Here is a 26985-nt window from a genome sequence, read left to right as displayed (position 1 = left end):
ATAAAACTCCACATGTGTTCATTCATAGTTTTGATGCTTCAGTGAGAATCTACAATGTAATTAGTCCTGAAAATAAAGAAAACGCATTGAAAAAGAGAAGGTGTGTGAAACTTTTGTCCTGTACTGTACATCTGATTACATGTTATCTATAAAAAAAACTGACATCTAAATCTTATCAGATGTGCTGAGGTGATTACAGAGGCAGCAGTGTCACCGGGTTCACACATTAATCTCTGAGCTCTGCTGAATGAGTGTAGGAGTGAGGGTGAGGGTGAGGGTACGGGGCATGTGTGGTAGAGTGCGGGAGCCTTCGCCTGCCTGTTTAATGTAACAAGAGTGCCTGACCGGAATTCACATGGTGACTTGCAGATGCTTTAGCTAAGCCACCAGGGTGAGGGCACCATTAAATTGGGCGAGAGAGATATAAAAAAGAGAGAGAGAGAGAGAGAGAGAGAGAGAAAGAGAAACACATTCTCACCTTCCTTTCTTCCTTCCTTCCTGAGTGAGCACGCTTTTTATTGCAAGAGCAAGGAGCCCAAGTTCCGCCCCCTCATCTATTGCGTCTTATTCTGATCAGAGGACGCCCCCGAGCACTGATAGTGACAGATATAGACACATACACACACACAGTGCCACACACACACACACCTGCCCCGCTGCCTCACTGTGTGTGGATTTGCTTGGAGCAGATGGTCTAAAATGACCTTCCCTGGGTGGATCCTGGCTCTCTTGTCTTGTCTTGTGGCTCTTAAAGGTAAAAAAAAAAAAAAAAATTATAATTATAATGGAAAAAATAGATGTTTATTTATTTCTTTATTTTGTATTTGTTTGTATGACATGCTGGTGTAATGTAATGGTGTAATGAGTCCTGCACTGTATAGATAAGGCTTCCTCTCATTAAGGCTCCATTCAAATTTGCCATCTGTTGTTGTTTGTGCCATTTCTGCTGCTTTATTCAAGGAAATATATTTGCATGCCATTAGGCACAGGGTTTATCCACCACCTCCACTCACAGCTAATTGGTGCGCAGGCTGGCGGCGGAGGTTTATTTACTAGACTGACATTTTTGTGCATATTTGTCATATTTGTCATATTTGTCATATTTGTGCATATTTGTCATATTTGTCATATTTGTGCATATTTGTCATATTTGTCATATTTGTGCATATTTGTCATATTTGTCATATTTGTGCATATTTGCCGTTTCTGAATCAGTTTCTCTGGTTTTGCTATTTATAGGTTTATGTTTGAGTAAAATAAACATTGTTGTTTTATTCTATAAACTACAGAAAACATGTCTCCCAATTTCCAAATAGAAATATTATCAATTAGAGCATTTATTCACAGAAAAAAAAACCGATGCAGAGCTTTCAAGTTCATATTCATAAAGTTTTTTGAGTTCAGAAATCAATATTTGGTGGAATAAACCTGTTTTTTAATCACAGTTTTCATGCATCTTGGCATCCTGTTGTCCTCCACCAGTCTTACACACTGCTTTTGGATAACTTTATGCTGCTTTACTCCTGGTGCAAAAATTCAAGCAGTTCAGCTTGGTTTGATGGCTTGATGGATCATACATCTTTCTCTTGATTATATTCCAGAGGTTTTCGATTTGCAAAAATCCAAGAAACTCATAATTTTTAAGTGGTATCTTTATATATATATATATATGTGCTAGACTGAGTGTTGAGTTGGGTGTTTTCTGTTGTAGTTGTGTTGGTTGTCTGTGGTGGGTCTGTCTGTGGGTAATGAATAACTGGGAGTAACTCTGCAGCTGTCAGGGTGAGACTGCAGGCCACTGGGTGATCATACAGGGTCAGATTGCAGTTAACCGTAATAAGTAATAAGTCTACACACTTGGCTATGGTTAAGAGTACACTGACATACCAAGCAGTAGTGGAATAGCAGAGTGTAGGGTAAACTGTGAATGAAATGTTTAAGTACAAAATTACCATATATTTATAGTTATTTGTTTATTTATATTGACATTTCATTAATTAGAACAGAAAATATGTGCTTGTGGAACTTTATGGAATTGATTCCCCACAGAGAAGACTGGATTATCCTGTTTTAAAGTTTGAAGATCTGGGAAAAATATAGTTAAAAGTATTTTTTCAGTATAAAACTTCTTCTGCTTGCCTTAATCAGTGTAATCAACATATAATATGAAAATGGTTCATCTCACATATTTGCAACAATCACCCCTGCAAAAACTAAAACTAAAACAACATTGCAATGTTATGTTTCAGTGTTATGTAAAGTTATTGTGTTGTATATGTTGGACTTTAAAAAGTAGTGAAACATTTTAAAAAAAGTTTAAACATTTTTTTATGAAAAACGAGTGAAAAATCCTAATTGAATCACTTCCTGTTTGAGGTAAGGAACACCACTGCACTATATATTGATAGAATAATTAGCAATGGAGTTATTAATGAAATATTTACACTGCTTGTAAGGATAGTTAAACATGCACCATTGCTGTTCCTGAAAAATGAACATAACAGGAGGGTTAAAAAACAAGTGTCTCAAAAGAGGTGTAAAAAAAAAAGGCAGTCTGTACATAGTTGATAATCTGGTTACTGCAGAACAAAACATCTCAGTTTGTCAGAAATATGATCAATGCATTAACAGATAATCAGGCCTGACATCAAGTTATTTTTCGAGTGGTTTCCAGTGTGTAGCACACTCCCATCATCATGATTTCACGTTTAAAACCTATTAATCCAACCAGGGTTCCCATTATGCTGTGTCTCTTTTATTTTGCTGATTTTAAGCACATTTTATGTTTGGTATGATCATAAATGAGCTGATGTGTCTTCAGATTTTAATGCCAGTCAAGCAGAAGAACATGTCATCAGTTTGGACTCTCTAAATCCTTAGAAATCCTGAAATCCTGAAATCACCTGAAAAAAATAATTTGACAGTGTTGTGTTGTCTCTAAGGCGTGTTTTTTCTTGTTTCATTACAGGAGAACAGTATGGAGTCCATGCTGATGGAGGAGCGGGCAGCGAGAGAAACTGCTCTATAGTGCCACCGGTACTCTCTCTCTCTCTCTTTCTCTCTCTCTATATATATATATATATATATATATATATATATATATATATATATATATATATATCCATGGATCACTTTATTACAGCATCCAGACCTAAATCAGCCTTTTAGTAGTTCCCTCCTTCAGATTGTATGCATATGATGATGTGTTTCATAATATGAAACTTTATGACAGTAAAATTTGATTGAAAAAATTCACAATATATCACTCTGCTTACAGCAGGGGTGTCCAAACTACGGCCCGCGGGACATTTGCGGCCCGTTTCCTTTTTGGAGCGGCCCGCGAGGTATTTTAGAAATAGAATGAAAGTTGGCCCGCTGTTAAGCAGGTTTTTATAATGTGAGATTCAAAGTTTGAACGCTAGGTGTCAGAAACGGGCCAAAGAGTCGGAGAGAGTGCGCATTTCTAGAGCAGAAAAACGGGGCAAAAGAGTCTAAAAGTTGCCGTAATTAACCCTGCGTTCACACTGGAACGCGACGAGTCGCTTGTGTCGCCCAGCGTTTGTCGCTTGTGGGCGTGTCAAGCTCAACGCCCGCGTTTATCATGGTCCAGCCTCCGACAAGAAAAAAGGCACAAAAAAGGAATCACTTGGCCACTTTATTCTCCAGCTATAACTCCCAAACTTGCTGGACTCTTGTGCGTTTCTGTGATTTAACTGCGCTGGAAACGCAGCCGTTCCCACAGACTGATGTGGGTCCACCCCGTTCAACAGAAAGAACCGGGAAAGAAACTAGAAATTCAGAGAGCAGGAGCTTGAGGACGTCGAACCGCCTTGTTTGTGATTGGTCCAAAGAAAAGCTAGGAGCCAATTGGGTTAGAATGTCGCTTCACCGCGTCATAACTCATTTGCATAAAGTTGAGAAAAATTCATCTCCGTGTCGCTTGTCGCTCTGTCGCTTTGTCACTTGTCGCCTCTCGCGTGTCGCGGCGACAAATCGCGCCCTGCCATAGGAAATGAATGGTCGCCTGTCGCTTTGTCGCTTTCCAGTGTGAACGCAGGGTAAGGAGTTTAATATTAAGAGACATCATGAAATTAAACATCAATTTGAAAAATCTTAGTTTACACAACACTGTCAAAGATAAAGATAGTGAGTCAAGTAAAATGTTGTGTAAATGAAATAATCAGGAAAAAAGTATTATTTAAAGTGGTATATTTCATTATTTGTTTTATTACATAGTGTGGCCCGTGACTTCAAATATATTTCTCCTTCTGGCCTCCAACAAAAGAAGTATAGACACCCCTGGCTTACAGTATCATAATACAGTTGGTAGAAAAACTATGTGAACCCTTTGGGATTACTTGGATTTCTGCAAAAATTGGTCATTAAATGTGTTCTGATCTTCATCTACGTCACAACAATAGACAAACACAGTCTGCTTAAATTAATATCACACAAAACATATATGTTTGCATGGTTTTATTGAACACAACATGTTAACATTCACAGTGAGGGTAGAAAAAGTATGTGAGCCTTTGTATTTAATAACTGGTTGACCCTCCTTAGGAGGAAGGCAAAAAGGTGGAATTTATTTTTGACTGGTTTTATGAAGAATAGTAAATAGGAAATATTATTAGAGTGTGATTATCTAATGAATCTAAATATAATTCTGTATAAAATGGTCTAACTAAAGGGAGAGAGCCAGAAGGTAACATAGACATGGAGGCATCCTAAAACTCCGGCATCCACCCACTCCAGCATCCAACTCTTCATGGTAGAAAATGAAGAAAAAGGAACTGAAATCTGAAAGTTAATGAGGTTTTTAGTATAACATAGTTCTTTTATTTGGGACAACTTTAAAAACCTTAAATATTAAGTCATTATAATGTGTATTTGTTTGGCAGTACCTCCCCCCGACTGCTGTAAACACAACTCTGAGGTTGTTTCAGCTGAGAGCATCCATGAAACCCAACATCTCCGCCTACATCATACCTGCCACAGACGCACACCTGGTAACAAAACTCCTCCCCTTTCCTCATCCTCTTTTTTTACCTATAGTTCCTTTCAATTCATTTTCTTCTTCCAGCTGTTTTTCTTTTTTTTTCCACATTTTCTCCCCAATTTACAAGGCCAATTACCCAACCCACTCTTTAGGACTCCTCCAATCACTAGTGATGCCCCCAACAACAGGAGAGTAAAGACTAGCACATGCCTCCTCTGATACATGTGCAGTCAGACTCCGCCTCTTATTGAGCTGCTGCTGATGCTGTAGCATTACCGAGTAGCATCACAGCGCTAACGCTAGGAGGAAAGAGCTGCAACACAGTTCTGATACATCAGCTCACAGATGCAGCCTTGTGCTGATCCACATCACCCTAGGAGTGATGAGGGGAAAGATAGAGCGCAGTAGAGCGCCATTTACTGTACCCACCCAGAGAGAGCAAGGCCAATTGTGCTCTCTCAGGGCTCCGGCAGCTGATTGCAAGCTACATGAACAGGATTCAAACCTTCGATCTCCTGATCATAGACCACTAGGAGTCTCTCTTTTAGTTCTTTTCCTTTCTGTATTCACTTTTTCTTTGCCTTTCCTTTTCTTTTCTTGTTTCTCCCCCTCCTCTGTTCTTCCTCATGAATTACCATAAGTGTTTTTGGTTATTTACCTGCAGAGTGAGTACATTGCCCCGCGTGATGCCAGGCTGGCCTGGATGACTGGTTTCACTGGCTCTGCAGGTGAGTTTTTTTATTTTATTTTGTTGTCTTTCATAAAGGAAAATAAACATCATATGAACAGTAATGTTCTGTTTGCTGTGAAGGCACTGCAGTTGTGACGCAGGATAAAGCTGTGTTGTGGACTGACAGCCGCTACTGGGTTCAGGCAGAGCGCCAGATGGACTGCAGCTGGGCCCTGGAACGAGATGGCAAGTATAACATAGACGTATAGAACAAAAGCTGTGTTTCAGAAACATAAAATTAGCTTTAAAATTCCAGGTACTCCTGTGTAAATCCTAATATAATAAGAACTAACAATAAGGTAACCTTAATTATAAGTACATGTGAGTTATAAGTACTTATAAGTAATTATAAGTACTTTCCTATATTGTAAATTTAATACTAAAGTGATTCAGACTATGAAGGAACACATAAGGAATCATGTAGTAACTTAAAAGTCTTAAACAAACCAGAGTAATCTTATCTTGGGAGCTGTTAACTTATGGTTTCTGAGGCTGGTAACTCTAATAATTTATCCTGTACAACAGAGGAAACTCTTGCTCTTCTTTTGCTGGGTCGCTCCTGATGAGTGCCAGTTTCATCATCCTAACATTTTTACTGGTCTTTCAGTGACTGCACTTGAGAATACTTTCAAAGTTTGTGAAATGTTTTGGATTGACTAATCTTTCTTTTTTAAAGTCTTTTTTTTTCTTTATTAAATTGAGTAGTTGTTGCTTCTCATAATCTGAATTAGAACATTACTCAAATATTCACTATTCACTGTATACCTGTAACTCTACCTCTTCACTACTTTACAACTGATGCTCTCAAACACTTTAAGAGACAATAAATTCAAGTAATTAACTCTTGATGAGTTCAGCACAGCTGTTAACTGAAAGTCTGAATTACAGGTGACTCTACTTCATAAAACGGACTTTGTAAAATGTACAATATAAAACACTTTTTTGTTTACTAAATAATTCTATATGTTTTTTTTTTCATAGTTTGGATGACTTTAGGATTAATCTACAATGCAAAACATTTTTAAAAAATGTCCTTCTTTTAAGTGATACTGTCTCAAGTAAAATAATGTCTCAACTATATTATCTATACTACTATCTATACTAAAATGTCTCTATGATATTTCTTAAGCATTAGTGTTAACAATATTAATATGTAACTTGAACTAGATGTAATACACACATTAAGAAAGAAACATGATCTGTAATAATGAGTTTGATTTTACTGTACTGGAACACAGTCTCTATCACCAGCATCACCAACTGGCTCATCAGAGAGGTCAATGAAGGAGATCAGGTGGGCATTGATCCATTCCTCTTCTCTGTAGGTGAGTATCATCAAACACTCTCTCTATTTCTCTTTCATACAAATCTTTATTTAATCAGACTCCTCTAGAGTATACTCGATTATTGATTCATAATAATGTTTTTTTATGGATTTACACGAATCTAGCATAACATTATGACCATGTCCTTGTTGCTGCACCCATTATTGTTTATCCCTACACCGTAGTTCTTTATCTGTTTCTCTGTATACTTTATAGTCAGATAATCAGATTAGCACTGATTAGCATGGTGGTGGTGTATGAGGTGTTAGTGTTGTGTTGTGCTGGTTATACAGTGAGTGGATCAGATACAGCAGTACTGCTGGAGTTTTTAAACACTGTGTTTAATCTCTCACTGTCCACTCTACAGTACAGTGAAAAAATATTTGCTCCACTATTGATTTCTTCTGATTTTGTTTTTTAACGCTGATTTTTGTTTTTTAACCCTAACCCTAACCCTAACCCTAGGCAAAGATAACCTGAGTGAATATAAAAAAGCTTTTTTTAAACAATAATTTTAATTCTTAAGGGAAAAATCTATTCAAACCAACCCATCCCCTAAGTATTTGCCCTCTAAACCAATTTTGCTGTCGTTCTCCTTCAGTTGTTCACCAATGTGTGTTTCAGAACTTCGAATCGGACAGTTCTTCGCGCCTGACACTCTGGTTGAAACTCCACCCTCTTTGACTAGGTCTGCCTAACAACAGAGTGATCTATATTTTGATTGGCTCAACGAGAGTACATTATAATATACAGCCGATGGATTGGCAAGCGTGAGAAAGACCATGTGTGGCGTGTGAGCGTGTGAACACGCTGAGGTGCGTGTGTCACACGCTTAAATCGTGAGACTTGAGAACACTGTTGCTAAGGTTAGCAAGCTTGTTGCTAAGGTTAGCTAGCTCGTTGCTAAGGTTAGCTAGCTTGCCGTAAGGTTAGCAAGCTCGTCATAATGTTAGCTAGCTCATTGATAACGGTAATTCTATCCCAGGTTAGCTAGCTCGTCGCAAGCATTAAGCATCGCTAGCTCACTAGGGGTGTGACGAGATCTCGTGGCACGAGATCTCGCGAGATTAAACATGACGATATTTCTCGTCAAGCTTTAACCTGTCTCGCGGGAAAAAAAATTGTTTAGTGTGGACTATTTAAGCGGGATTTGGCGCCCCCTTTAGTGCATACCTCCTTTTTAAATTGTATCTCCGGCTGCATTTTGACTCCAGTGGAAACAATAAACGGTAACAGAGTGACCAACAAAACACAAAATATATATAAATACTGAAAGTAAATCCTACACGTGACTGTTTTATAGACAGCTGTACTAATCCCTTAACTCTGTACTGTATTTAAAAACATGTTCTGTCTCTGTTTCACTTCAAACATAGTCTTAATATGACTGGTTATGGTTATGCATAGTTAAATTACAAGAGATTTAAGAGACAAAAACACAAACCATAGGCTTAATACAACTGGTTGTGGTTTTCACTTATTGTTTGCTCTATATAAGACCTAGAAAAGTTTTATTTTTATTTTGTATTCTTATTCTTATTTCTATTTCTTATAGAATCAATGTGTGAGAGAAAACAAGTCTGTTAAGTTTGCGTTATATGATTTTGTCAAATAAAACTCTAGTTTTAAAGCCATTTTTCATTTTTGAGGTTTTCTTTAAAATTATTTTTAAATCTCGTCTCGTCTCGTTCTCGTGATATTAGTGTCTCGTCACACCCCTATAGCTCACTGCTAATGTTAGTTATCTCGCTAGTTTGCACTAACCTCTCCTAGTTCTTTATTTCTAGATGTCTGGAAAAATTAGTTGTGGTCTCTGAGGTCTCTGTTACCGAAATATGGCAAACATTACATTCTATTGAATGTTTTTTCTTTTAGAAAGTTCTGCATACACATTCACGATGATTCACCTAACGAAAGAGTATAAATTCAGCGAAACGGTAAAAAAAGGACATTTAACTTAACGTCAGACTATTTAAAATGAAAGGTACTTTGATTGGATGCTCTTGAGACTGAGACCGGACTCAAGTACTACAACACTAGTTGAGAATGACCCTCTGTGGTGGTCTATCCTATGGGTTCCTGACCATTAAAGAACATGGTGAAAGGAGAAAAATGGAGTATTCAGGAAAACAGATCCTATAATAGAACCTATAATAATTACAGAGTGCTCCTATATGATAGTTGGAGCTGATAAAACAGATAATGGTTGTAAAATCAAGGAAGTGGTCATAATGTTATGCTTGATTGGTGTATGCTGATCCACTAGCTATGGGCAACTACCTACTAAATTCAGTATTGGCTCACTGCTCTTTGTCAATACAGACACATTTGCTGCCTACAACACCAAGCTGGCTCCAGCTAAACGGATCCTTACCTCCATCACTGATAACCTGGTGGATAAAATCTGGGCCGAGCGGCCGCCTCTCCCTCCTGATAACCTCACCCGCTTACCGGACGACTTCATCGGTGTGTGAGAGCCTCCTATCACCATCCATTTATCAGCACACTGATAAATACCTGCAAACACACCGGCCTGGGCTCATCACAAACACGGCCATAAAGCTCCCATAATATACACATTATTACTTAAAGTAATAAGAACGGCAGATGGCTGTAAGGATCAGGGCTATTGTAGTTGCTGTATTTACTCCACTCTGAATGGAAAGTGAGGTAATGGAGTGGTTGTAAAGTTCATTCACTTGTGGATTCATAAGTCTCTCTCTCTGTGTGTTTGTGTATCTTTCTGTCCATATATTTTGCACATGGGTCAACAGAGAGGACCTGGCAGAACAAGGTGGATCAGATACGCGGGCAGATGATGGACAACCCGTACAACCCTACAGCTCTGCTGCTGTCAGCTCTGGATGAAACAGCATGTAAGAAATGATTGGGGAGGTCATCTCTATCCATATCTATCCATTCATTGTTTCCTCTGCTTTTACATAGACACTTTAGCACAATAGGGACTAGTTAACACTAGGATTGCTAAAATTCAGCATCTCAAGGACTTCACCCTTGCTTCTTACCAACCATTAGAGAGCTATCATTCAACTTTTCTTAGGTAAATGCACGACAGGGAGTCCAGCACCAGCATCTTAGGGTGTTTATAGGTATTATGTTTGAGTATAATTAACATTGATGTTTCATTCCATAAACCATAGACAACAAAGATGCAGAGCTGTCAGACCTCAAATAATTTTAAGAGTTCAGAAATCAATATTTGGTGGACAAACCCTGGTTTTTAATAACCGTTTTCATGAATCTTGGCATCATGTTCTCCTCCACCAGTCTTACACACTGCTTTTGGCCACTCCTGGTTCAAAATTTCAAAAAGTTTGATGGCTTGTGATCATCCATCTTCCTCTTGATTATATTACAGAGGTTTTCAATTTGGTAAAATCAAAGAAACTCATCATTTTTAAGTGCTCTCTGATTTTAATCATGGAAAAGAGCAAAATATGATCACTTTCTTTACTGAACTTTTGAGGTGTCAAACCATCAGTTGACATCAAACCTATATGATTGTATTTTACTGTTTGTTTGAGTCACATTTTGAGAAAGTTAAATAGATTTATTCATTACTCATTTTGTCTGGTATGTTTCCTGCAGCTGTCTTGCCTGATACAGTTGCTTTAGTCCAAAAAACGCATTTTACACTTACAAATGGACAAATTTTAGCACTACAGTTCCAAGAATGTAGATGTGCTGTGGGTCATTAGTATAACACTTGGGATTAAGTTCCTCACAGTTGATTTGAGAGCCCAGTTTCCCTTTCCAAAAAAACGTAGCTTTATCCATTCTAGTGTTAATATAAGGGCCCAGAGCTAGGCAGCCTCCGGCCAACAGAGGGAGACAATGAGTGGCTTCTGGAGGCAATCAAGCCCAACTAGCAACACCTGTGCCCTGCTTTTAAAAGAGGGAGAAACACAGGCCTCTGTTTCTGTGTTTGTGTGTGTGAGAGAGCGTGTGGACAGCCAGTGGCTGTTTATATATTTCTATTTCTCAAGCCCTTGAGTTCCTTTTATCTCTTATTCTTTTTATCTTTACAACAAGAAAGAAAAAAAACTTTACAAACATTAAGTGTGTCTCTCTCTAAAAGGAAGGCTCTGCTTTCTTCTTCCATCTTTCTGTTTCCCACCTTTTGCCTGTTTCCTTGCCTTTTGTTCTTTTGGAAAAGCTGTTTTGTTTTTCGAAGTTCACTCTTTTGTTTATTCCCACAAAAAAAACACATTAGGAGTGGTCTTTTTGTTTTTCCCCTTCCTTTATGGCCTACCCATTTTAAGCCAGTCATAGCAAGTCTCAAACACACTTGCTTTAATAGACGAGTGGTAGAGCACTTCTAGCAATAAAGGACCTGTGTCGAAATCCCAAATCACCCAGATTTATTTTCAGTTTAAACCAATCTGCTCTCAGTTTTTACTACTCTGTCCTTGGGTCCTGTTTACTACTACTAAATATTAGCTCACTCAGTTATAAGGTATTGAACATTAAGACCTGGGTTAAATTCTTCCTCTGGGTGAGCCTTTACAGTTAATGAATTAAATATATCAATAATCAATGTGTCATCTTTTTCGTTTCACAGCATAGTTTTTTAAGTTTTGAAGATTGCTTATTATTTTAGAGATACGTTATTATTTTGGCTGTTTTTACAAAAATATCAAGCTATTTAAATGTAAACCAACAGTTCCCATCCACGTTGTTACCTTGGGATGACCCTGCCCTTTTAAGAAAGTTACATTTGGTACATCATTGACATCGACAACCTTCACACTGTTTAGCAAATAATAATATTAATTTCCCTTAGTGTTTCTAGTATTCTCTATACTGAGCTTAAATGGGTAAAGCTTAAGCTGTTCACTCTGTCGCAGTACATTTTTAAGCAATTTTAGGAAATCAAAGAACAATTCAGCATGTCTGCAACTGTTTTTAATTAAGTCGTCTACCCTGTCATTGTTCATTCTGTCATGCAACTAACTGCGACAGGGTGAACATATGCGTGCAAGTGAAAATAATTGTGATTAACCAAGGGAAATACCCTGACTGACCTAAAAAAGTCTCCACCTGGATGTAAGTAAGTAAATGATGTGGGGTTGGTTGGTGCTGCAGTTGGTCTGCAGGTTTAGGTTCAGCAACAGTATGTGCTGAAAGAATGAGGTCAGCTGACTACCTGAATATACTGAATATAGACCAGGTTATTCCATCAATACATTTTTTTCTTCCCTGGTGACACGGGTATATTCCAAGATAACAATATCAGTATTCATGGTGCTGGAATTGTGAAAGAGTTCAGGGTTCAGGGAGCATGAGATCATCATTTTCACACATGGATTGAGAGAGAGTTCACCACAGAGTCCAGATCTTAACCTTTCCTTAATCTTAACCTTAACCTTAACCTCTCAAATCTTTGGGATGTGCTGGATGGAGAAGAGCTGCTTTGTGCAGTGGTCAGACTCTACCATCATCAATGCTGCTGCAAGATCTTGGAGAAAAATGAATTAATGCAACACTGGATTGAAATAAATCTTGTGACATTGCAGAAGATTATTGAGACAATGCCACAGTGAATGTGTCCAGCAATCAAAGATAAAGGCAGTTCAACCAAATATTAGAGTGTGTGACCTTTTTTTTGGTGGTGATTTTTTTTTTAGCTAGGCAGTGTAGAATTTCTATGTAGTTTGAAGTCTTATAAATAAAATCTATAGTCAAAGTAAGTACTGAATATTTGGTTTTCATTTAGGTATTTTGAATAATCTACAATGTGTATCCATTAGTGTGTGTCTTTTAAATCACAGTATTTGATTGTAAAGGTGTTTTTTATGGTTTCAGGGCTGTTTAACCTGCGTGGAAACGACATTCCCTTTAACCCCTTCTTCTACTCCTACACACTGCTGACGTTTGATAAGATCTGGCAAGTTCTCCATTTCCCTTTTCGTACTTCTTCTTCTAAAGACCTCTCTATGATCTGCTCAGACCAAATCATTATGACCACCGTCCCTCTCTCTCCTCGTGCTCAGGCTGTTTGTGCACACTGAGAGAGTGACGGAGGAGCTGAGGACGTACCTGAACTCGTCCTGCAGCGATTCCTACTGCGTTCAGCTGCTCCAGTACGACTCGGTCCGCAGTCACCTGATGAAGTACCTGGAGGAGGCGGGGGTGAGGGTGTGGGTGGGCACAGAGTACACTAACCAGGCCCTGTACGAGCTCATCACCCCAGAGGTAAGACCTGACTCTATAGCAGTTACATCATGTTTACGCTACTTTTACATTCCCCCTGGATCCCCAGACAACACTGGTCTTGGCTTTACTCTAGAGTGGCCTGAGAGAAGCCACCATAAAAGACAAATAAGAACCTAAAGGACTCTCAGGGACCTATCATACATCTTGTGCAAGTTGTGTTTGGAATGCTCATTGCTATCTTAAACCCCACCAACAGTCTATTATGGAGGGAAAAAAAATATTTTAGCTTAAGGTTACAGATTTGCAGATTTCTGATTCTAAAGTATTTGCGAATTCTGCAATTACTTATTCTGTGCAAATCAGGCATACATTTTACAGACGTCCTGTAGTAAAAGATTACTAGGCACACCTAAAATCCTTTCATTTTCCCAAAAATCAACACTGTGCCTTATCCAGTGCACTGTATGTATGAATTCTACCAGTCAGGTATAAAGGAGCAGTAAAGACACTCTGCTGAAGTACAGAGTTATACGGGTGAGTTTTCAATGACGTTTCTCCAGCACAAAGGCTGCAGCAGCATTAGCATTAGATGCTAACTGCAGCGCTAGCTCTTTAGCTGTTCAGAGGAGAGTATAGTTGACTGATAGCACCCTGGGTTACTGGAACACTCAGGGTTCCTCAGTCTAGCGCTAGCATTATATTCCTAAACATACTCCACCTCCCCAGATAAAACTTTCTACACCTGTTAGGGTTTCAGAAAACTGAGATTATAAACTGCTTTTTCTCTTCCAGGAGAAACTTCTAGAGAGCACCTACTCTCCAGTACTGACCACTAAAGCAGTGAAAGACCAGACTGAGAGGAAGATTCTTAAAGCCGCTCATGTAAGGAACACAATCAATCACTCCTTATGTCACATTATGGAATTTGGCACTCTCATACACCTGACACACACACACACACACACACACACACACACACACACACACTGCAGAGAGAACAATCAAGACCCATCATTATCTCTGAGTTATTGAGTATTCAGTATACTGAGTTTTATTATCCCATAAAACCAAATCAGGAGACTCCTTTCAGCCTGGCCGCCGCAGCCTGACTTATCACACAACCTCTATTATACTGCATACTTAATCTTTTTATTGATATAGATCATAGACTGTACTGTATATAGCTGGACAGAACATCGTCTCTCAAAAGTGAAGCCACCACAGGTCAGGCGCCCCCTGCTGTTTGGTTTCAGAAAGCTGTGTAACCCCACCCATTACCCATAGGTTTCAATGGCAAAACAGACAACTTTCAATCACATTTTTTTTCTAATATACTGTAATTCTACCTCCTTTATTTAAATGCAGCAGCTAGTGTAACCTCTGCTTATATTGTTACATTTTTATATCCCCACAGAATTCATATTTTAAAATGTTATTAAGCTCTATTCAAAAAAGGTGTGGTTATTGTAAAAGGGCTGGTTATGGGCGGGACCATTAACAGACCATCAGCTCCGCTCCGCCCCACTCTGCAGTCTGTGACCGAGAGGCAGCCCTCGGGGGTGGGGTTATTCAAATGAGTAGGCTATCTCTCCACAGTTTTTCTCCCTCCTCTGGTCTCTACTGCGTAGAATCGGGTGTCAGGATCTCCAACATGGCGGAAGATTTTGGCTTCATTTTTATTGAATGAATGGGAACGGCGACACGGCGTCCATCTTTTTTTACAGTCTCTGATATAGATGGCTTGTATTTTATATTCCATCAGAACCTTTTTACTAAACATTTATCTTTAAAAGACAAAACTCCATTTTCCTTTTGAAGATGAGCCGAGCATCTGAACAGAGTTAATTGTGCGTTTGATTAAAGCACCTCAGGCTGGCAGCTCATTGGGTCATACATGTTGTTTTATAGTGAATCAGATATGGTGGTGTTGAGTGTGTTTACGTTTTTTTTCCGTAGATAAGGGACGCAGTAGCAGTCATGCAGCTCCTACATCACCTGGAGAGATCCGTGCCTGAGGGCAGGGAGACAGAGCTCACTGCGGCAGAATTCGTCAATGAGTGTCGCAGGTAGGAAACATGACCTCAGATCAACATGAAGACGCTCATTTCATTTCATACTGTCTAGTTGCCCATTTAATGGCTTGTATTTATTTTATTTATTTGAATTTCCTACATATGTAAATTAATTCTAAAGTGATCCAGACTATGAAGGAACACATAAGGAATCATGTAGTAACTTAAGTGTTAGACAAACCAAAACACTCTGTGAAGAAGCATTTAGGTGCTCTTGTGGTTTCTGAGGCTGGTAACTCTGATTAACTTATCCTGTGCAACAGAGGAACTCTTGCTCTTCCTTCCCTGGGACAGCCCTAATGAGAGCCAGTTTAATCATAACATTTTTGACGGTCTTTGTGACTGCACTTGAGGATACTTTTTCAGAATTTATCATTTTGATTGACCTTCATTTCTTAATATTATTTATTCTCTTTACTTAGTTGAGTAGTTTTAGCATAATATGAAAAAAGCTAAAGGGTTTTTAAAATAGATTTTAAAATATGAACCATATTCTATTAAATAATTCCAAAATGTTTATTTCTTTATAGTTTATATGGTTTTAGTAGTAATCTACAATGCAGAACATTTTAAAATAATTTAAAAAAACACTGAATTCAGGGTGTATCCAAACTTTTGACTGGGACTGTATTCCCAGTACACACATGACACTGTGGATCGAGAAATGTTAAATGCATACTTTGTAAATTCAGAAATTAAATGACCCATAAATCTGGAATCTACTATACCAGGCCTCATTCCAACTCCTACTAATGGATACAAAATGTACTTTTACCCACTGTTCAACCTTCCTCATAAGATAACACCTCACAACATAATATAGATTTCTTTATTTTTCTAATTTTGTCCCATTTTTCTCCCTATTAATCTGGTCAATTGTCCCACCTATTCAACAGCTACTCAGCTGTATATCCCCCCATCATTGGTGATGCCAGAACATAAGGAGGGTGAAGACCAGCACATGCCTCCTCTGATACATGTAAAGTCAGCCACCACCTCTTTTCCAACTGCTGCTTATGCAGCATTGCCGAGTAGCATCACAGCCTACCCAGAGAGAGCAAGGCCAATTGTGCTCTCGCAGGGCTCTGGCAGCTGATAGCAAGCTACATGACAGGGATTCAAACCAGTGATCTCCCAATCATAGTGACAGCAATTTAGACCGCTGGACCACTTGGCGCCCACAATCGACTATACTAAATAAATAAATACTTACAACTTAGTTAATTGTATAGCATAGTCCATTATTATCTAAATACAGTGATTACTGATTTATAATGCCTGTCTGCATCTGTGTTTTGTCAGCAAGCAACAGTACAGCAGGGGACCGAGCTTTGAGACCATCTCTGCCAGTGGACCAAATGCAGCTCTCGCTCATTACAGGTATATAAACCAATATACTTTATATACCATATTCATTTATACTGTCTTCCCTTAAGCATCTAAACAGAATTCCACCTTTTTTGTGCTTCTGCCCTAAAATTTCAGCCCATCTAGTGAAACCTCCAGAAAGCTGAGCGTGGATGAGATGTATCTGGTGGACTCAGGAGGACAGTACCTGTGAGTATAGCAGTAATGTGTTCTTTCTATTTTATCCATTGAGTCTCTATTGGCAAAACAGACTCACTTACCAGGTTCGCCATCAGCAGCCAGAGTCTGAGAGAGAGCACCAAATTGGCCATGCTCTCTCAGTGTGGGTACAGTAGGTGGCGCTCTCTCTTCCCTCATCACTCCTATTGTGATGCTGGGGCTCGTTTCACTAATGTTGCAACATTGCAATGATTTTCTGCCGCCTTTTATTGAGCGTTTCACAAACAAATCGCAATGGACAATGGGCTCAAATCGCAGTTTCACTCGCAATCAGCCACTCTGATCATTTACACACTTCATTTGCAAACAACGCAAGTACACGCACATTAACGTCTTAATATGAGCTGTAATTACTTTTTACCAATCAAATCACTAGAAGAACAATCATGTTCTACATGCTAGAGAGAATAAAATGTATTTCTTGTCACGGCACAAGCTAATTTTGTACTAAATGTCACATGAATTTGATTACAATCAAATTTAAAGTAAACCTTGCTTTTTTCCTACTTACATATTCACATTGCATTGTTATATTATGTTTAACAATATGGTTTTAAGTGCAGATTTTAATAAATGGTTAATTATTTATGTGAAATTACGGTATATCAAAAGAAATGCAAAACATGATTTGGATGGAAAAAGCTAAATTTTGTTCTGATTAAAGTCATAGATAATATATATAGTCGCAGAAAGTCAGCTGATTTGAGAGCTATATTTTTTAGTGAAATTGCAAACTGTGAGAGGAAAAAATCGCAAATCGCTTTCATGAAACAAGCCTCTGGTTAGCACAGGCGTCTGTTAGCTGATGTATCTGAGCTGGGGATCCAGCACTTTCCTCCAAGAACATTGTAAGTTTATTTGCTCAGGTAAATTGGGGAAAAAATGTAATAAAAGTTAAAAAACACTGACTTTACCTATAAATTGACTTTTTATTTTTTTCAGTGATGGTACCACTGATATTACCCGCACCGTGCACTGGGGTAAACCCACCGACAGACAGAAGGTACAAATTAACATCATAATGGAAAACTTTTAAGATTGCTAAAGCTAAAAAATGAATAGTGTAGATACACACTTGTTTTTTTCCATTATGGCAATTTTGATAAATACAACTCACACCCTTCTCTCTGCTGGTAGGATTGGCTGAATGCTACTGTTGCTACTTTGCTATTCAGAATTATGACTTCAATAACCAGTATTTGACCATTTTTTAAGTCTTTAAGTTCCCCGTTCCCACAGAGTAATGTCAACTTAAATAGAGTACATTTCAGTTATTCTTCTTATCAAGTGTATTGTGTTTCTTAGTTTACTTATTTATTTACATTTTAATTATTCAAGTTAACTTAAAGGAACAATCAGTAATAAATGCAAGTGATTGTGTGAAACAATTATGGTTATGGTCTTTGGCTAGTGAACCTTACTGAAGCTCAGTGATTACCTGTTCAACAGAAAAATAGCCAGCTTTCCCATTTCCAAAGCTGCAGCACACTGTTGATTGCTGTTGTGTTCTATACCTGGCAACCCGGTGTGTGGAAATGGAACTGGATAAATGCCTGTGGACAAATACATCCCACAGAGATTACCGTAACATATTGTACAGGTCAAATAAGAAAATACTGTCTGAAGCTCCGCCTACAAGAACTGCCAGTGCTGAAACCCAACACGATTCCTTAATATCGGATGATACATCCTGATCATGTTATGAGTTACTGCAGAGAATATCTTCCTTAATGGTCTCTTATATATTTAAGCCGATTGGTTTTCTCAAACTATTTGAGTTAATTTAACTCCTCAGGTTTTACAGTGTAGAGTATGTAAAGTGGATTTAAAGTAAACTACTGCATGTTCAATACTTAATAGCAATTTAAAATATTTTTACTTAATAGGAGGCTTTCACAAGAGTGCTGATGGGAAATATTGAAATTTCGAGGACCATATTTCCAGCTGGGACCAGAGGTAGGTCTCTCTGTGTTTTTTTTTTACACGTCTTTTTAGTATATTCACACACACACACACACACACACACACACACACACACACACACTTTTCACTGACACTTCCACCCAGCCTGTTGCTGTTCTCCCACAAGAGGTCTCCCTCTCGTCAGCAGTTTTCACGCTGACCTAAAAGCAGTTTCAGAAACACGTTCATCATCAGCGCTTTTCTCCTTGTTGTTGTGTTTTTTTAAGGTGTCAACATCGAGATGCTCGGCCGCAGAGCATTGTGGGAGGTTGGCCTGAATTACGGTCATGGTACAGGTCACGGCGTGGGAAACTACTTTGGAGTTCACGAATGTAAGACTTCTGTCTTAACCCTTTAATTTCCTAAAGTATGAATTTTCTTACATATACAGAGACCACCTAAAAATAATACGTTTCTTTGATTTTCCCAAATTGAAAACCTCTGGAATATAATCAAGAGGAAGATGGATGATCACAAGCCATCAAACCACCAAACTGAACTGCTTGAATTTTTGCACCAGGAGTGAAATAACGTAATCCAAAAGCAGTGTGTTAGACTGGTGGAGGAGAACATGATGCCAAGATGCATGAAAACTGTGGTTAAAAACCTGAGTTATTATATTTCACCAAATATTGATTTCTGAACTCTTAAAACTTTATGAATATGAACTTGTTTTCTTTGCATTATTTGAGGTCTGAAAGCTCAGTTTATAAATAAATAAATGCTCTAAATGACCATTTTTATTTGGAATACAAATATGTATTTTTTTAATTAAGACACAACAGTTTCTGAAATGTACACTTTACCAAATGTTTCAGATGGCTCTTTGTCATAAGTTCATAAAACCTAGGTTGATACAATGCTTAATGAATTTATGTAAAGAGCATTATATTTCATTACGAAGAGTTTTGTAATTCTGTTATATATCTCTTCATAAAAGAAATATGCATACTCATACTTCATTATTAAACTTTCATAAGTCTTTATAAAGTCACATGCTTATACTTTACAATGTGTTATATATGTCACTAAAACCAAAAGTTAGTTATAACACAATCCTCCATTATGGCGGTCATTATTAGGGATTATGTATGATATATAATGTATTATAAATGCATTAATGGTGTGTTACTGGTAACATTGTACAATACGGTTCACAAACAGTGCTTAAATTAAAATACATTGTTAAATGGTTAACTAATTATTATTTGACAATAAAAAGACATAATTAATTATTACTAATTTTATTAAACCCTTACAATAAATTGTTCCTACAATAAAAATACAGCATTCATAGGAAATGTTTTCTTTTTGGCATTAAGATACAATAATAAGTTCATATCGCAGTGACCTCTAGTGGAGTTATTTTAATCTAACCTTCCTCTGCTGTTAGAGATAGTCAAATTCAGATTTAACACCTTTAATGAGATAATTTAGTTTGAATCCTGGATCATGCAGCTTTAGCATCAGCAGCCAGAGTCTGAGAGAGAGAGAGCACAACATAATGGGCTTTGCTGTCTTCTGATGTGTTAGAGATTGAAATCTGTATGGCTTCACATGTATCAGAGGAGGCATGTGCTGGTCTTCCCCCTCCTAGTGTTGGAGCCATTACTAGTGATAGGGGACTTCATATCATCACTGTCCAATGAAAAACAAGTATCCATTTTTGTCAATTTTTAGTTTAATACATAATTTGAACAGACAAATGATCCCTTAAACTGTGTTAAAATTTCATGGTGAACGGACCAATAGAAATACTTCAGAATGACCTGAAATAAACTGTTTTTTCATTGACTTTCATTGAAAGTCTCCTGTAAAGTTACTGTTTTGGAGGTACTTGTTTTTCATTGGACAGCTACGATATGAAACATGGACTTAGTCGGATTGGGTAGAAAAATGGGCTGAATTAGAATAAATAACTAAAAATGTGCTCTATTCAAAGGTTCATCCGAGATTTAAAGGGTCATTGTGTTGATATTCCATGAAACTATGGAAGCCCATTCCCGCTATCTAAAATTATTATTAAGCAAACTGCTATTTCATTATTTTGAGATACTAAGTCATTATTTGGAGATAGCAAGTGTGCTTCCTTTTTCCTTTTTTTCTTTTTGAAATAATGACTTACTATCACAAAATAATGACTTATCACAAAATAATGAGAGAATATCTGAAAATAATGAGACAGTATCTGAAAATAATGACTTAATATCTCAAAATAATGACTTACTATCACTCAATAATGACTTATCACAAAATAATGAGAGAGTATCTGAAAATAATGACTTAATATCTCAAACTAATGACTTACTATCTCAAAATAATGGCTTACTATCTCAGAATATTGAGATAGTATCTCAAAATAATGATTTACTATCTCAAAAATAATGACTTACTTTCTTATAATTATCAGATAGCAGTTTAAAAGTTGAAAAAAATGTGCTGGATTTTTTTTAGGTGACGGGAATGGGCTTCTGTATGAAACAGTTAAATAGCAATTGGGTCAGTTATTTTTATCCTTTCCAAAAATTAAAATAAGGATGTTCCGTGTTTCTCTAAGCTGTTTCTGTCCTCACGCCTTGGCTCTCATGCATTGTTTGTTTCTTATGTTCTTCCTTACAGGGCCTGTTGGCTTTCAGTCCAATAATATTCCATTCCAGGAGGGCATGTTCACGTCTATCGGTAGGGCAGATCATCTCTTGGGTTGTGAAGCTTTTTTAAAGCTCAGGGTTGTTAGTTTAATAAATAGCTTGAATTTGATATAACACAAATCAGAAGTTACACTTAAACCTTAATAGTAGGGTAACTGTAATTGATTTTTTTAGAGCTCATGGTTATGCAATATTTGCTTAATATCTATTAGATTTTTTGTAGCCTGATCTGTATCAGTATCTGCTAAATCTGAATACTAGTGTATTGACTTACAGCCAATGAAAACTCAAAAATCAGTGTCTCAGAAAATTTGAATATTATATAAGACCAATTAGTACTTTAGGCAGTGTTGGCAGTGTGCCAAGTCCTGCTGGAAAATGAAATCTGCATCTCCATAAAAGTTGTCAGTAGCAGAGGGAAGCATGAAGTGCTGTAAGATTTTGTGGGAAAACAAAACTGCACTGACTTTAGACTTGATAATAAAACACAGTGGATCAACACCAGCAGATGACATGTCTCTCCAAACCATCACTGATTGGTGGAAACTTCACTCTAGACCTCGAGCAGTTTGGACTGTGTGTCTCTCCACTCTTCCTCCAGACTCTGCTCCCTTGATTTACTTTAAATTAAATGTAAAATTTACTGATGATCAGTGATGGTTTGGAGAGATATGTCATCTGGTGCTGTTGGTAAACATAATTTGTAACATAACAGGTACACATAATTTGACATAATTTGTCACAACGTTGTGACAATGAATGATGTGTTTTGAATGTGTTTAGAGAGAATGTTGTTTTGGTGCCCACAAAAACATCATAACATTGAAATATTTGCACAATATTTCAAAATATAGTTTTTTTTTCAGATTTTGTCAGATAATGAGTAATTGAACATGATCGAAGTTTTGAAACATTGTCAAACAGTAGTATTGTGACTACAATAGTAAGAGACAGTATTACCTAATAATGATGTGACATCATTGTTAATAAAACATTAACAGTACAACCTTTGGACAACTCTGTGAGTAAGTGTTTTCAGGGATTTAAGTGAAAAAGGCAGACTATGTAAGCCTATAAAAGCTGGGGATCCAGCACTTTCCTCTGAGAATGTTGTCTGCATAAGGATGCTGGATAGGCGGAGCATTACTTCACATTTATTGGGGGAGGCTTGTGCTTGTCTTCACTATTATCCTCATGTTGGGAGCATTGCAGGTTATAGAGGGAGTTTATTATAGGAAAAATAGTACAAACAAATAAAAGTAAAATAAATATTCAAGCTCAGTTTAGTCATTCTGTGAGTAAATTATTAAAGCACAGATTCAACATTTTGCTTTGCTGCATGAACTAAACTAATGTGTTTAATGAATAAATAAATGTATTGTAAGTTTAGTTGACTCTTAAAAAAAGCCACAAAAAAGTACAAAAGCTACAAACCAACAGTGGACCCAGATAACATGCCCATGTGGGGCCTTGTATATGGATGGTAGTGATGGGTTTAAACACAGGCCACATCTGGGACATAAACTGCACACAGTGACCTACAAAGGCGATGTGAGATTAAGGTGGATTTTTTTTTAAGATGGAATTTGGAAAGCCCAACTGGGTCCCACATTCAGGTAGATTCCAGGTGGGTCCACAAATAGGCACCATTATTACAGCCCACCTTAATCTTACATAGGGCCTAGAGTACATTCTAGAGTCTACAATGAGTGATCAAACACAGTGTTTAAAAACTCCAGCAGCACTGCTGCAGTATCTAATCCACTCGTACCACCAGTACAACACACACTGACACCTCATACACCACCATCATGTCAGCACCAGAAAAGCATGTTGGTTGTACAATATGGTGTTACCACAGCTAACATACATATATATATATATATATATATATATATATATATATATATATATATATATATATATATATATATAATATACACATACATAACATAACAGCTCATCAAGGCCATATAAACTGTTTATGTAGAATCAACATGGAAAACATGGACCAAACCTTCTGGATCCCAGTTTGGCTTCTATACAGACTTCACATGAGCATGTTATTGGGAAAGGAGCTAAAATGTCAAATGAAAGTGAAAAGAATGCGTTTCGGACTATAAGCAGTTATAAAAATGTTTTCGTCTTTTTTATTAAAAAATTGTTTTCGTCTTTTTTATAGAGCCTGGATACTACAAGGAGAATGATTTTGGGATCAGAATTGAGGATGTTGCTCTGACTGTACCAGCTACGACAAAGGTACGCAAAGCTAATAGAAAACACATAGTGCCCCACTGTGCAGCTTGATTTAGGGCATGTTGGTGTGTCTTTGCTATCGTAACGACGGGAAAAGTACAGCTTAGGCACAGCTACAAACATGCAAAAGGCATGTACTAATTCTGTTTATAAATAATGGGTGTGTTTGGGTGTGACATGCAATAAATCAATCAATGTGTCCCTTACCATTCCTTTTAAGAGCCAGGTGAGCTCTGACTTTGGCAGATTGCTATTTTAATGGCACAGCTACCTGGATGTGTCCAACTCTCCAAAGCTCGTTCACTTCACCAGGTCATTTAACTCCACTCATGAATTAGCAAACACTAGCAAAAGTAATATCACAATGACCTCTATTGTTGTTCATGTAAAATAATGTTATTTATCGTGTTATTATTTTGTTTATTGATGATGTAAAAGTGTGCATAGCTCCCAGTCGCCATGCGCTATGATGTAAGATCTGGCCCATAAAGGTTACATAGAAAAAATGCAGATTATTTTAAGATCTAAACCTGACTGTGTTTTTATCTTGTTTTTCAGTATGGTAATAACTACCTGACGTTTGAAACGGTGTCACTGGTCCCGTACGACAGAAAGCTGATTAACACCTCGATTCTCAGTCTTGAACAGGTAATGAAGCGAGGTGAAGCGTAGCGATGCTGTGTGATAATTAGAGTCAATTTCCTTTGAAAGTCCCTCTCGTCATCCTTCCCCAGTAACACATCTCAAGCGAATCTGCTCTAGAGTGCTGCCTGTGATGCATGTGTTAATTTGCTTAGCTGAGCACTGGCTCTTGTTTACTCATATATTTCCTGATCATGTAATTATACACTACAATCTAGTGTTATACATGTTATAACGGAATAATGCTACAGTGCAGAGTCAGAATGAGTGTCATAGTAACTGATGCATGTTTTGTAGGGTGTTAATCAGTATATAATGCATCAGTTTCTATTCTTTTGCAACTTTGGAAAAAATGAGCACTTCAATTTCTGTATCAGTTTCTCTGATTTTGCTATTTATAGGTTTATGTTTGAGTAAAATGAACATTGTTGTTTTATTCTATAAACTACAGACAACATTTCTCCCAAATTCCAAATAAAAATATTGTCATTTAGAGCATTTATTTGCACAAAATAAGAAATGGCTGAAATAATATAAAAAACATAAAAAAGATGCAGAACTTTTTAGACCTCAAATAATGCAAAGAAAACTAGTTCACATTCATAAAGTTTTAAGAGTTCAGAAATCAATATTTGGTGGAATAAACCTGGTATTTAATCACAGTTTTCATGCATCTTGGCATCATGTTCTCCTCCACCAGTCTTACACACTGCTTTTGGATAACTTCATGCCTTTACTCCTGCTGCAAAAATTTAAGCAGTTCAGTTTGGTTTCATGGCTTGTCATCTTCATCTTGATTATATTCCAGAGATTTTTAGTTTGGTAAAATCAAAGAAACTCATCATTTTTAGGTGGTGTTTTATTATTTGGGTGGTGGGTCATTATTATTCTCAGCACTGCAGTGATTAGCACTGATTAGCATAGTGGTGGTGTATGGGGTGTTAGTGTGGGTTAGTTGTGCTAATGGTACAAATGAGTGGATCAGATACAGCAGCAGTGCTGCTGGAGTTTTTAAACACCTCATTGTTTTACTGCTGAACGAAGAATAATTTATCAATCAGAAATATCCAGCCAAGAGCATCCTGTGGGTAGCATCATGTGGACACTGATCAAGGCCAATTCATTTGTTTTAATTATTAAATATTAAGTTAAGTAAAGTGTTTGACTGTGATCCTTCTGTTTGCTGTAGCTTCTGTGGTTAGATTCATACTACCAAGACATCCGGAATATAGTGGGTCCGGAGCTGAAGAGTCAGGGCCTGACGGAGATCCATGATTGGATGATGAAAAACACAGAGCCCTTCCTGAAGGATGGATCCTCCGCTGTCGTCTCCTCCATCTCACTGCTGCTGCTGCTCCTACCCGTATCTTTACTGTGAAATCCAGAAGTCTAGAACTTCAGCACTAAACCAAAGCTTCCTTAAATCCTGCCTAAAGCCCAGCTATACCTACTCCAGTACTGACCAGCTCACTGATCAGATCATACCACTGCCCACTGTGGACGATGTAAGGCTGAACATGCTGAATTCCACCTTCTGAAGCAGGGAATAATGAAATTAAAATAGTAAATAAACATACAGTGCTGTGAAATAAACAGATTTCTTACGTTTTTACATTTTTTATAATACCTACATTTTTCAGACACATTTTAATATCAGACCTGAGTAAATATAAAAAGCACTTTTAAATGATGATACTTTTATTTATAAAGAAAAAATATCTATTCAAACCAACCTGTTTCTACGTGAATTGTGTATTTGACCCCTGAACCTTATAACTCTGTTGTCACATGTGTTTTTCTAATTTCCTTGTATTTTTGGCTCAGTTTTGTTTCTGCATTATCTCCTTCCACGTCTCAGCCTCAGTGTTCCCGCCTGTTCCTTTGTAACCCCGCCCCCTCGTTGCCTGTCCCAGGTGTTTCATGTTTCCTGTTCCTGTTCCATGTGTTTAAATAGCCCATTTGTTTCAGTGTTCCAGTGTCTGGTCTTGTACGTTTTCACGTCTGTTATGGTTGCTCCTTGTTTTGTTCTCTGTCCTTGATTCTCCCAAGTTCAGTTTATGTTAATCACGTCTGTTTATTTATCTTGATTTTTGTGATTTCTTTTTTTTTTTTTTTTCCCTTAATAAATGAAATCATCCTTTAAAAACTGCTTTTTATATTTACTCAGGATATCTTTGTCTGCTAATAAAGTTAAAGTTTGATCATCTGAAAAATGTTAGTAAAAATAAAATAAATACTTTTTTCACCTCAGTGTATATATTAATACTTACTGCCCAGACAAATTACTATATAAATATTTCATTTTTCTCAGCACACTCGTTTGATGACTGTTGAACTGTTAAAACTAAATATATTGCAATGGATTATTTTAAGATAATTATGACATAAATTACTTTTCAGTGCTGCAGTGTTGTGTGTCTGTATGGTGAATGTGTTTATATATTTTTAATATATTGTGTACAAAGTCAAATCTTACACTCTGACGAAGGATAATTTATTAAAATATGCTTTTATCTTCCTCTTCAGCTCTAGCGTTTATTTTTTTATAAAAGTATGGCTGATTTAGAGTCATTTGGAGGTCACTTCC

At 37.3% G+C, this 26985-nt stretch overlaps 1 protein-coding gene across 1 annotated transcript; it reads left to right on the top strand.

The window, feature by feature from the left end:
- The first annotated feature begins 603 nt into the window (after positions 1-603).
- On the top strand, positions 604-26923 carry xpnpep2 (X-prolyl aminopeptidase (aminopeptidase P) 2, membrane-bound). Its single transcript, XM_022684304.2, has 21 exons — positions 604-754; positions 2969-3036; positions 4902-5009; positions 5664-5727; positions 5811-5915; positions 6968-7054; positions 9377-9520; positions 9829-9930; positions 12881-12962; positions 13069-13270; positions 14024-14113; positions 15188-15297; positions 16606-16683; positions 16789-16860; positions 17833-17893; positions 18777-18846; positions 19080-19184; positions 21472-21531; positions 23683-23759; positions 24315-24404; positions 25588-26923. The coding sequence occupies exons 1-21, from the start codon at positions 700-702 to the stop codon at positions 25774-25776; spliced, it is 2019 nt and encodes a 672-aa protein (XP_022540025.2). The 5' UTR covers positions 604-699; the 3' UTR covers positions 25777-26923.
- The last annotated feature ends 62 nt before the right edge of the window (positions 26924-26985 follow it).

The sequence above is a fragment of the Astyanax mexicanus genome, chromosome 10 (assembly GCF_023375975.1).
Source record: "Astyanax mexicanus isolate ESR-SI-001 chromosome 10, AstMex3_surface, whole genome shotgun sequence".
NCBI classification, from domain to species: Eukaryota; Metazoa; Chordata; class Actinopteri; order Characiformes; family Acestrorhamphidae; genus Astyanax; species Astyanax mexicanus.
This window is presented reverse-complemented; position numbering and strand designations above follow the sequence as displayed.

Excerpts from the sequence above, each read along its gene's own strand:
- xpnpep2 (XM_022684304.2), top strand. The coding sequence starts at position 700 with ATGACCTTCCCTGGGTGGATCCTGGCTCTCTTGTCTTGTCTTGTGGCT. Across the intron at positions 5,916-6,967 it reads CTGGGCCCTGGAACGAGATG|TCTCTATCACCAGCATCACC; the intron begins GCAAGTATAACA and ends ACTGGAACACAG. Across the intron at positions 19,185-21,471 it reads CTACTTTGGAGTTCACGAAT|GGCCTGTTGGCTTTCAGTCC; the intron begins GTAAGACTTCTG and ends TCTTCCTTACAG.